General features: G+C 45.9%; 1 protein-coding gene across 3 annotated transcripts in view; it reads right to left on the reverse strand.

Moving 5' to 3' along the window:
* Nucleotides 1-401: 401 nt before the first annotated feature.
* The window catches only part of SALL4 (spalt like transcription factor 4), a 31,128-nt gene continuing 19,422 nt past the window's right edge, over nucleotides 402-12,107 (reverse strand). For all 3 annotated transcript variants that reach the window (XM_048498443.1, XM_048498444.1, XM_048498445.1), the window contains exons 2-4: nucleotides 8,781-11,303; nucleotides 5,453-5,754; nucleotides 402-2,912 (exon numbers count right to left, since the gene is read on the reverse strand). In XM_048498443.1, coding sequence (XP_048354400.1) covers nucleotides 2,478-2,912; nucleotides 5,453-5,754; nucleotides 8,781-11,303 — 3,260 coding nt within the window. In that variant the 3' untranslated portion in view covers nucleotides 402-2,477. The remainder of the gene's footprint in view (nucleotides 2,913-5,452; nucleotides 5,755-8,780; nucleotides 11,304-12,107) is intronic.

Genomic DNA, 12,107 nt, shown 5'->3' on the forward strand with positions numbered 1-12,107 from the left:
TTATTGGTCCTCCTTTTGTGGTTCAGGTATTGTTTACAAGTTTTTATTAAACCATTTTATAATTTTAAAAGAGTTTTTAATTGTTCTAATATTTTAAATTTTGCACATGCAGTCTTGGTAGACCCCGATTGGGTGGAAAGGTGGCGTAAAAATGTTTGAAATGAACAGGTAGGGTTGACCCAGCTTGGCTTCCCAGATCAAGCTAGCCTGGGCCATTGAGCTCAGACACAGTACGTGAAGGAAGGTAAACAGTTCAGTTCTTCTTGGTGCAGAATTTTAATAGCTCAAGCGCAGAATATGTAAACCATGTCTAAGGTACAGGATGTACACAGCTCTCACTGCAAATTTCTCTACAGAAATCTAAAAAAACAGAACAAAAAAGGAAGCTCGAATGCAGCGTGTGAAAAAAGTCATCCCAAATTTATTCTTGCATCAACAGAAATGCATCAGTAGATACTTTGTAAAAAACAAAAACAAAAACCTACACATAATCCCATTAAAAGTCCATACATTCACAATGCAGAAGAGAAACAATGTTCGGGATGCACCTTTGGTATATTCCATGTAACAAGATCCATTTTATAGTGTAAACAGTGTTGTTACTTACAAAGTCTAGCAGGAAAGGCACACCTTGGCAAAATAAAAACAAAAGAACAAACCCCCAAAACTGATCCTAAGCAAGTAGAGAGATCTCTCCCCCCCCCCAACCCGGCCTCCCCTCGGAAATACACAAAAAGCAATTCAGGCGCAATAACATTGCAACTGCAACATTTTTAATTAAATCCACCCTCTGGCCCTTCTGGGTGAGCAAAGGCAGACACTGCAGTCTAGAGTGGGTGGAAAAGCCACGTTTTTATTCAAGTTGTTCAGCTATGATTTCCAATGTAGCTTGACCTCAACACATGGAGAGCTCCTACAAACACAATGAGAATAGGGTTTTTTTTGGGGGGAGGGGGGGAGAGAAGACAAACAAAAAAGCCACAACACAAGTTTACAACATCAGCAGACCACTGCTACCGGTACATCACGTTTTGGTTCAAAATAGTGCATGGGAGCCTCCGCTTGGATCTCAAGTTCAATACAGTGGTTATTTTTTTTAATAGAAAAATAGATACTTAGCACTACAAAAAAAAGAACAAAAATAATGAGGTAGATAACTTAGAATCCAGAGGGCCATCCCAATAACCTTCATACAATACAATTACAGACTCCATCGGGGTTTATTTCATGTAAATGCAAACATACAAAATATCAAGAGGGAAAAAAAAATACTTCGGGACCCGGGGAAGTATACCTGTATAAGCCATGTTGAAAATCTGTACAGGACAGCACCGGGCTTATGCAGGAGAGCATTCTTGTAGACTCTGTCCTGGATGCTCAAGTGGAAATGTCTTCAACAAAAGAACACGCCACCCCCACCCCCCCCAAGCATGTGAAACCTACGCACATGCTTCATTTTAAATACAGATTTAGACAGACTTATCTCCGTTTTTTTTAAACAAAAAGTCTACAAAGATCAAAGTTGCATGAAAGAGGAAGAGTTTCCCCTTGCTAAGGGAACCCGACGCAAGTCACCTGAGATTCCTAGCAGAACATTCAAAACCTAACATCTGAAAGACCAGATTCCCTTTCAACAGTATATACACAACATTTCTAACCCATGCTTGTTTTGGTGTTCCGATGCAAGCTCTCTCCCAGCCCGCCTCCCGCAAATCTGCGTGGGGAAAACAAAAAAGACCTTGCACTGACAAGTCAAAATTTTGGCACTATTATTCAAGCCATGTGTGCATGTCCAAGTAGTATTTAAATAAGCAGCAGTCATTAATACAGGGTATTTGAGATGTAACACAAGAGCCAGTTTTAAAACTGTCCTTTCGTTTGCAAACAGCAGTCTTCTGCATAAATGGAACTGGCACATCTGACAAGCAAGATTACATTCAAAACCACCACAAGCAAAAAAAGAGGTACTATTCAAAAAGGGTGGCATTCCAGAGCATTTACCCGCATAATTAAGTTTCCATGTATCCTCTGTGAATTACAGCACCTCCGTAGTCCCTTGCCCCACGAAATGACCAATATATTGGATTCTACTCCACTCAAGAGTCACCCATGGTTTCTATGTGAGCAACCACAGCTACAGAGGAAAGCATCATCTATCACCTTTGGAATTTCATGTTGTAAAACTTCTAAGGCTTTACACATTGAAGCCAAACATGTGAAAACTACTCTGCAAGACCCGCATCTTTCCAATACAGAAAAGAATCCTACATTGTTCACCTTTTTTTTTTTAACGCAAAACAATGACATGATTGTACTCTGGGCAACTCTTACAAAGACAACCACAGAATCATTTGCACATCGTTAGGAAAATAAGGATACTTGGGGTGTAATCTCTTAAAAATATATAGATTTATATATACTTGTAAAGTTTCTTTTTTTTTTGTAAATCCATTTTGTCTCCTCTCTGTGTTCGGGTTTTAATTGACAGCAATTTTGTTCTCTTCCATAAAATGAGGAAATTGGTGTTTTGGCACGTTGCTCGCTGTGGTGCTGCTGGGTTTCTCCATCTCTGAGCCAATGGCCGACTGAGAGCCATCTATTTTGGAGACCGTGGCAGAATTCATGGCGATATTGATGGCTGGCCCACCCCCAATTGTGGTTGGAAGAGCAGGTATTCCACCACTCTGAATCACAGAGATCTCATTGGTCTTCATGGCCAAGCCATTACTGAGCACTGCTGCATACTGGTTCCACGCCACAGGATCAAGGTTGACTGACTGGGGCACAACATCCTTAGGAAAGATTTCTGATACCTTCTTTGGGTCGCTGCCAAGAAGAGCCATGGGATTATCAATGGAAAGTCTTCTTCCACGTCTGGCTGAGTTATTCCACATATGAGTTCCAACGTGGACCTTATGGACAGAAGGATTGGGGGGAAAATTATCTTTCTATGTGTATAGATCTTGCAAGACTTGGACAATAACCTCAAAGGATAAAGTATTTGAAAAGAGAACAAACTCCGGTTTGTTTCTGCACATGAAAGAGCCTGGAACTATTCTTGGACTGGGGGCTGGTTAAAGAAGTCTTCCCAACCAACTGGATTTAGCTTGACATTCAAATGAGGGTACACCAATAAATTAGCTTTTGGTTGTGGTGGGTTTTCCGGGCTGTTTTGCCGTGATCTGGTAGATCTTGTTCCTAACGTTTCGCCTGCATCTGTGGCTGGCATCTTCTGATCACAGAGAAAAGCCTGTTTCACACTGTGTCCAGACTTCTCTTATAACAGACTTCTCTCTGTGATACACCTCTGAAGATGCCAGCCACAGATGCAGGCAAAACGAACAAGATCTACCAGACCATGGCCACACTGCCTGTAAAAACCACAACCACCAGTTGAATCCAGCCGTGAAAGCCTTCAACAATAAATTAGCTTTTATTTCTTGCCCAAAAACCAATATTAAACCATGGTTTAGAATCCCAATTTGAAAAACCTGAATCTGGACAGTCTCGAGCAAGGGTCCCCAAAGTGATGTCCTCTGACACTATTTCTGGTACCTGCCAAGTGTTTTTAGAAAGTAGAGCGGGCTGGGTAGGGCTTTTCTCCAGCAAGGCTTCTGGTGGTCTGTGCAGTTTTTTAAATTATTGCTTTGGCACCAACTGCCACCACAGCACAAGAATCTGCACTGTGTTACTGAGGTCAAGACATGACAACCATATGCCTGCTTGTTCCCACCATGTCATGTCAAAATGCCAAATGAGGCCCAGGAGAAGAAGAAGAGTTTGGATTTATACCCCACCTTTCTCTCCTGTAAAGAGACTCAAGCTCCTTTCCCTTCCTCTCTCTACAACAGACACCTTGTGAGGTAGGTGGGACTGAGAGAATTCTGAAGAACTGTGACTAGCCCAAGGTCACCCAGCAGGAATGTAGGAGTGCGGAAACACATCTGGTTCACCAGATAAGCCTCTGCCACTCAAGTGGAGTTGGGGAATCAAACCCGGTTCTCCAGATTAGATACCACTTGCTCTTAACCACTACACCACACTGGCTTTCAAAGAAGAGAAGGCTGGGGGCCCCTAGTCTAGAGTCTAGCTCTGTGCCTGAGGAGAGGAGGCAGAGACCACAAGAATAAACAAGGCAGGTTCTAATCACGAACAATCTCTAGTTAACTTAGAATAGATGAATATAGCCCAGTCTCCATCTCAGTTTTACCTACTCTTACTATAAGCATAAAAGTGATAAATTTCTGAATGCTACCTCGGGGTCCTTGGGGAATACAGATGTGATAGGTTATGGACCCACACTAGACAAATTGATGGCAATTGATTATGGACCCACACTAGACAAAAGAATACTGCCCGTACTTCTTCACTGACACACACTGTCTTCTTTCAATATGGGTATCTCCCCCTGTTTGAAAACAGACTGTGGGATGGGGAGGGGCTGTCAAAGCATTTGCAGACTCTCTGCAGGTCTCATCAGCGTTATCCGAAATGTCTGGAAGCAGACAGAAATGACTCCATCTCAGTGAGGCGAACTGACTATATAAACTATCCTCCTGGCTTCTTTCGGGCCACTCCGTTCTTGGCAGTGAAGCTGCGAACATGAGCTGAGCCTGGCCCTCAGAACGGCATTTTTGGAACCTTCCCCTTTCCTCCCAGGGAGGCCCAGGCCAAAGGGGTTTATGTAAAAGAGATGACAAATGGATGCAGAGAGAGCTGGGACAGCCACTGCTAAACTGCGGGGGTTCAATAAAGCCCCTGGGTGAAGAAACATGAAGGGGGCTCATCTCTAACTCTTAAATAACCTCTGAGCTGGGAGTTGGAGGCTCGTCAATGATGTATGTCCAGAAATCAGTGATGAGGTAAACAACGTCCCCCTCGAGGGGGGCGGGGGAGTCTTGGATACCCAGAAGGCTAAGCTGAAGACTGAAGATGTAGGTGGGCAACTACTGCAGGTGGACAACTACTGCAAACCATTTCCTGTGGTGGCTACCTTTACCTGTAGGGGTTATTGCTCAAACCCACCAAAAAGGAAGAATAAGAGTTTGGATTTATATCCTGCCATTCTCTCCTGTAAGGAGTCTCAAAGTGGCTTACAAACTCCTTCCCTTCCTCTCCCCACAACAGAACCCTTGTGAGGTAGGTGGGGCTGAGAGAGTTCTGAGAGAGCTGTGACTAGCCCATGGTCACCCGGCAGGCTTCATGTGTAGGAGTAGGAAAACAAATCCAGTTCACTAGAGAAGAGTCTACCACTCATGTGGAGGAGTGGAGAAATCAAACCCAGTTCTCAAGATTAGAGTCCACCACTCTTAATCACCACATCAAACTTTGCTCCTTGACCATTAGGCCTCCACTGCTCCCAATTTAGAATCTGTGATGTCCAGAGGACACCTTCAAGATTCTTTACACTCTCTGCACCTTAAACACCCACGAACACCTTCCACTTGCTCACCTTCAGGTTCCCTTTGGTGGTGAAAGCTCTTCCACAGATGGAGCATGCAAATGGCTTTTCACCTGTATGAGTCCGTTCATGAATCTGAAGCGCACTCGCTGAAGAAAAATTCTTGCCGCAGGTAGTGCAGATATGTTGTTTAGCGGTACGGCGAGGGGTGGGCACCAGAGGAGGAGGGACGCTAGGAGACAAGGCAGGGGGGCCGATAAAATGGCCCGCGCCGATAGGACGATCGCTGGGAATTTCCATTTTGATGAGAGCTGGCGGTGCTCGGATAAAAGCTGCGTGGATGCTGTTTCGGCCTGAGAAATGACAATACGACAGGGCTATAGATCAACACATGGGCGGCATGAAGTGAACATTAAAAGCAAGCGTTTGGACAAGCTGGATGTCACTGGCAACATAAGCCCAGCTTTATAATTACACACCCGGCTGAATGGATGCAAACAAGGCAGAAGTTGCAAGATCACTGCCTGGAGACAGAGCTGAAAGCAAGATTGTGGATTATGGCGTAAACAAATCCCAGTGGCACATTAAGATGAAGCCGGGGTTTATATGATTTAAAAACACCTGTTCAGACAGGGACAATAGAATAAAAACATGTACCTGCCATGTATTGTCAAAGGCTTTCATGGCCGGATTCAACTGGTTGTGGTGGTACCACAGCCACACAGCCCAGAAAACCCACCACAACTAAATGTACCTACCATATTTATTATGCCCCACCTTTTTTCTCAATGGGGACCCCGAAGCAGTTTACATTGTTCGCTTTATTTCCTCACAACAACCCTCTGAGGTAGGTTAGGGTGACTCTGATTGACCCAAAGTCATCCAGCATGACAGAATGGGGGCTAGAGCCAGCATGGTGTAGTGGTTAAGGGCAGGTGACTCTAATCTGGAGAACCACGGTTGATTCCCTACTCCTCCACAGGAGGTGGATTTGTTTCCCCACTCCTATACATACTTGAAGCCTGCTGGGTGACCGGGGGCCAGTCACATTTCTCTCAAAATTCTCTCAGTCCCGCCTTCTTCCCTGAGTATCTGCTGTGGGGATAGGAAGGGAAAGGAGTTTGTAAGCCACTTTGCAAATCCTTCAAGAAGAGAAAGGTGGGGTATAAATCCAAACTCTTCTTCTAGTCCAATATCGTAACCTAACCACTACACCACACTAGTTCTCAGAAGTAAAACTTCAAATTACTTTGACCCTTTTGAAAATGATTGTTTCTCCTCTATTCTATGTGACTTAGTATAGCCTATGCCTAGTCTTTGTTATGTGCTGACCTTGATGGCCCTAGCTAGCCTGATCTTGTCAGAACTCGGAGCGAAGCAGGGTCAGCCTAAGTTAGTATTTTGGATGGGAGACCACCATGGAATTCCATCGTTGCTATGCAAAGGCAGGCAATGACATCAGCAGGCCTCTGAGGAACTCTTGTTTGAAAACAATACAGGGTCTTCAGAGGTCAGCTGCGACTTGATGGCAAAAATACATATGCAGTGGTGGCGAACCTTTGGCACTCCAGATGTTATGGACTACAATTCCCATCAGCCCCTGCCAGCATGGCCAATTGGTCATGCTGGCAGGGGCTGATGGGAAGTGTAGTCCATAACATCTGAAGTGCCAAAGGTTCGCCACCATGGATATAGAGAGAGCAGAAGATAGACAAACTAAAAGGTAGCTTTCAAGGACAGATGAGGTGATCTTACAGCTCTCTGGACGGATTCTACAGAGCAAGATATCCATTACTATTGCAGCGTGATTTCTTCCACAATGCTGCTTCTCCACAGCCACCTGCACCATTCATTTGTTTGGCTTGATGTGTACACCGTGAAACATACTTATGATATGTTTGGTAGAGATTGGGTTTTGCCACCCCAGTCTCTGTCAAAGCTATCTTGCAAATGGTGTGGGGCTGTCCCTAGCTCCCTGGTTTGCCCATCTGGCACAGCACATTCGCAGGAACAGATTCCCCCCTCTCACAACAACCTAAAATGCCTGTTTTATGACTTGTATTAAAAGGTAAAGGTAATCCCCTATGCAAGCAGAGCATCATTACTGACCCAACAGGTGATGTCACATCTTGACATTGACGAGGCAGATTATGTTTATGGGGTGGTTTCTCATTCCCTTCCCCTGGCATCTTGTATTACCTGGCTTTAATTTTTGAATGGGGGGGGGGGGGATTTGGACCAAAACAACAATTCCTGCATTTCTGCAGGAACCTCCATTTTTATTGATTTTATCTGAAACATGCAGCCACGTGTGTCAAATCTGTACCTCTCCAGAGGCTGCAAATAATATACTATTACCTTCCAGCGACTGAAGACCTCCCACAAATGTTTCTTGCCCTCTTATTAGACCAATTACCCAATAAAACTGCTTGGCAGTATTTCATTTATACCTTATCTTTCTCCCTAATGGGAACCCAAAGCAGATGACCTCATTTTATCCTCACCACAAATCTGTGCTTAGACTCCATGTTTGTGAGTGGTCCAAAGTCACCTGGCAAGCTTCAATGGAAGCAGAGACTCAAACCTGGCTCCAGGTTCAACAAATCCCACAGAAATTAGAGCGTACTGAGCTCATTGCCAAGATGTGGTGACAGTTTCTTGATTACCCAGCTTCCAAAATGGATTAGCCTACTAGTAGCAATTATGTGTAGGAGCCGCATTGTAGCGCCCACTGCCACTCACATGGTCAGGAGTTCGAGACCCCTGTGGGTCAGACATCCTGGCAGCTGGCTCATGGTCAACTCCACCATCCATCCATTCTTGGTCGGTAAATGACTACCTAGCTCACAGCTGGGGGTAAAGAATAGCCGGGGAAAGCAGTGGCAAACTATTCCACAAAAATGGCTTGCCTAAAAAATCACTGCTCGCAGTGGTACCCCAGGGTTGGCCACAACTGAAGGGGAAACTTCACCTTTTTAGCAATTATGTTGGGTAGCAAAAAATGGAACCCCCATTCCTAGAGGCAGTATACCTCTGAAAATCAGATTCATAGGGAAAAGCTGTTGCCTATATTCCCTGCTTGTCAACTTCCTGGAAGCATTTGGCATGCCAGTCTAAAACAGAATGCTGGGTAGTTTACAGAATCTAGTGGTTTATTCACAACCCATCAAGGATGTCTAAATTGAGTACTTGGACCATGTTCCTACTGGGCTGCAGGGCATTGCTGGAAAAGCCTGGGTATCGGGGTCTGACCAGCCTTCTATAGACAGCAAGCATCAACACAAGCTTTTAACCAGACAATTGCTCTACCAAGCTACATATTTCAATTAGAATCTATCACAACTATGGCTATTATCTTTTTTTTTAAAGAGGGACTCACCATATTCTCCATTTTGGAAGTGTAGGCCAGGCTCTTCTTTAATGACCTTTCGACCAATATTGCCATAAGTTAGATCCAAAGCACTATCCCTTTCTACGGGATGGATTTCAGGACCGTCGGGTTTACTTCCTGCAGCGCCATCCTCTGGGACGTTGAAACCGGGAGACTTGGATCTGGTGCTCTCTGCTTGACTGTTGGCCGGAGACAACGCCAGGAACGAAGCCGATTCGGAAGCAACAGGGCTTCGGCTGCCATTCTGATAGTCTGGATCGCCTGCTACTGAGGAGGAATCGTTTGTCATGCCATCGCTCTCGGCCGAGCCGTTCTCACTGGACTTCAGGCTGCTTTGACGCTGCAAGGTCAAAGCTGAGTTGACAATTTTCATTTGGTTTTCCAGCACTGAGATGCTTGAAAAGACCGAGCTGGAAGGGTCAGAATGAGCATCACAAGGAGTAGGTGGCTTGGAAGACTGGCTTGGACCATCCTGCAGATCCAGGTTTCCCGCTATCTCCATGCTGTCTACGTTCTCATCTGGATGGCACGGGTCTCCATTCTTCTCAGCTGCGGCACCCTCAACATCCATACTATCATGTGTGTTTTCTGGGAGTGGCGTGTTAGGAATTTGCCCTCCCATGTGCATTCGGATATGCTGCTGCAGCACCACCGCATTCGTAAACTTCTTCTGGCAGATGGGGCAGGAGTGCTGCATCTTCAATGGCGTGTTTGCTCGATGGACTCCATAATGCGTCTTGAGGTTACCTTTGGTGGAGAAGGCGCGGCCACAGATCTTGCACTTGAAGGGCCTCTCCCCAGTGTGGGTACGGTAATGCATCTTGAGGGAGCTCTGGCAGCTGAGGACCCGGTGGCAAATCAGGCATTTGTTGGGGTCAGCCGTGGATTTGTTGATGTTCTCCACCAACTGCTGGAGCTTGGTTGTTTCTGAACCTGGCTCGCCATTTCTGCCTGGCTGAAAGGTACTTGTGCTGCAGCCAGCTTGCGGGGAACTTTGGCTCGGCTCAATTCCCGACTCGTGACTGGCTGGCCCTGATGAAGACCCACCTTCACTTTCCGGAGAAGGTCTTGGCTGCATATGCATGTCACTCACAAGTACCCCAGTGAGAGAATCCTTAATATTTGGCAGCTGGGAAATGTTCTGAGGTAAGCCAATACCTATGGATGCAGGATGCATGGTCAAAATCGGCTTGGTATCCACAATCATATTCGACTCATCCAGTGGGACAGACATTCCATAGGGTATGCCGCTGCTAGTGGGCACGCTGTCTAGGTGTTCGGGAACTGGATAGGGGTTCATTTTGATGTGAGGATATTTGTCTCTATGCCGCTGGAAATGCACTTTCAGGTTCCCTTTGGTTGTAAAGCGGTTGCCGCAAATGTTACACTTGTAAGGCCTTTCGCCCGTGTGGGAGCGGAGATGGATCTGCAAGGCACTGTCGTTGCCGAAGACCTTGCCGCAAAATTTGCACTTGTGTTTGAAGAAGGACTCCTCCACATTTGGCTTGCTTTCAGGCGTATTCGTGTTCGGCAGCTTCCCTTTTGCTTTCTTCATGGGGTCAACCGCTGGGGAAATAGCAGGGAGCGGGTTTTGGAAGATGACCGAACTAGACGACTGAGGTAGCAAAGGGCTTGGGAAGCGTGACATGGAGCTAGGCAGACCCCGGTTTGCCTCAGGCTTCAAGGAAATGGAAGGCGCAAGCCCAGCGGCCAAGGAGACAGCAGCCGGAATGCCAACGCTCGAATGAGGTAGTTTGCCTTGTTTCAAGGATTCCAGTGATAGGCTTTGGTTCCCAGCTTTCTGTCCAATTAAAGCAACGGCAGCCGAGAGCTGTTGGGACATGTGAGCGCCCAAAGCTTTAAGAGGATCTGCAGCATTGGCTATGGAAGGGTGAAGGACTTGGGGAGCCATCATGGCTATCTGGATGCGGATTTGCTCTGTTAGCTGGATCTGCTGGAGCTGCTGTTGCTGTAGGCACACAAGTTGCTCAAGGATCATCGGGATAGCGTGGAGGCCAACTGCTGATGGAGAGAGGCTCTCAGAGGCACATTGGTTGACGGCCACTTTAGTGCCACGGATAGTCTGCAAAGTCACATTAGTGTTTGGTACTTTAGGTTTCGGTAAATAGCTTAAACCGTGAGCTGCAGGAGCAACAGAGGGCTCCGCTTTTAGAAACATCCCCCCCACTGGCTCGGCACCAGCTTTCTCTCTCCTGTCTTCCACAGAACCAGAGCAGCTTTTGGCATGACTGTCCTTGGCGGTTCGGTCCATCCGATTGTTCTGGAAGTTCTCCGAGGAGCTGTCGGGGAAGTCTACGAGGGACATTGCTCCCTCTCCATCTTTCATGATTAGGACAGGCGGCGTTTTAGTGCAATTTTTCTTATGCGCAAGGAATTCAGAGAGGTTGAAGAACTCTGCACAGCATTTCTCACAGATGTTGGTTTCCTCTGTTCGGCACCGTTTGGAACTCATTTCACCTTCTCGGTCACCTGGGACGTCTTGTGGACTTCCTGAGAAGCATTTAAAAAAAGACAGAGAAAATTTATGATTAAGATCAGGATAATGGTTGGTAGGCTGTGAATAAACTGAGATACCAGTACAGAAGATGGTAAAATCCTATTTTTTTAAACCCAGCTTTTATTTCTGCTACAGGCTCAATTTTATGCTTTAATTGGGAAAAAATCATCTATATAATGTACAAGGAAAATTTAACAATATTGTGGATATGTGAATTGCATCCTTATGCTTAATTCAGAGATCTGCAATGGACATGTTACCTGATGCAGGTGGACGGACGGACGGACAGGGAGTCATGAACAAGAAAACGCTCACATGATTCTGCTACAGCCAGGGGCCTGCAACCTGCGGCTCTCCAGATGTTCATGGACTACAATTCCCATCAGCCCCTGCCAGCATGGCCAATTGGCCATGGGTGGCAGGGGCTGATGGGAATTGTAGTCCATGAACATCTGGAGAGCCGCAGGTTGCAGACACGTCTACACTATGAGTTTGCCTTCACACCTCCAGAGACATCATGGAACACTTCCATTTAACTGGATTAAGTGGGGTCCCTGACTGCTGTTAAACTTGGAACTTGCCACCAAGCACTATACAGAAAATGAAAGAATGGCAATTAATCTCATTCTGACACCATACCACTGTACAGGAATTTTAACTTGGAAGGAAACCTTATTCTGGGAAATCTCTAGGCCCCATTTGGATGATGGCACCCAAGTCTTTCTGAAGTTATTCACAAATAGGGGTTTATACAAGCCCCCCCCCCCCCCCAAAAAAAAAAAACCTCTGCTATGATG

The sequence above is a fragment of the Sphaerodactylus townsendi genome, linkage group LG05, assembly GCF_021028975.2.
Source record: "Sphaerodactylus townsendi isolate TG3544 linkage group LG05, MPM_Stown_v2.3, whole genome shotgun sequence".
Taxonomy (NCBI): Eukaryota; Metazoa; Chordata; class Lepidosauria; order Squamata; family Sphaerodactylidae; genus Sphaerodactylus; species Sphaerodactylus townsendi.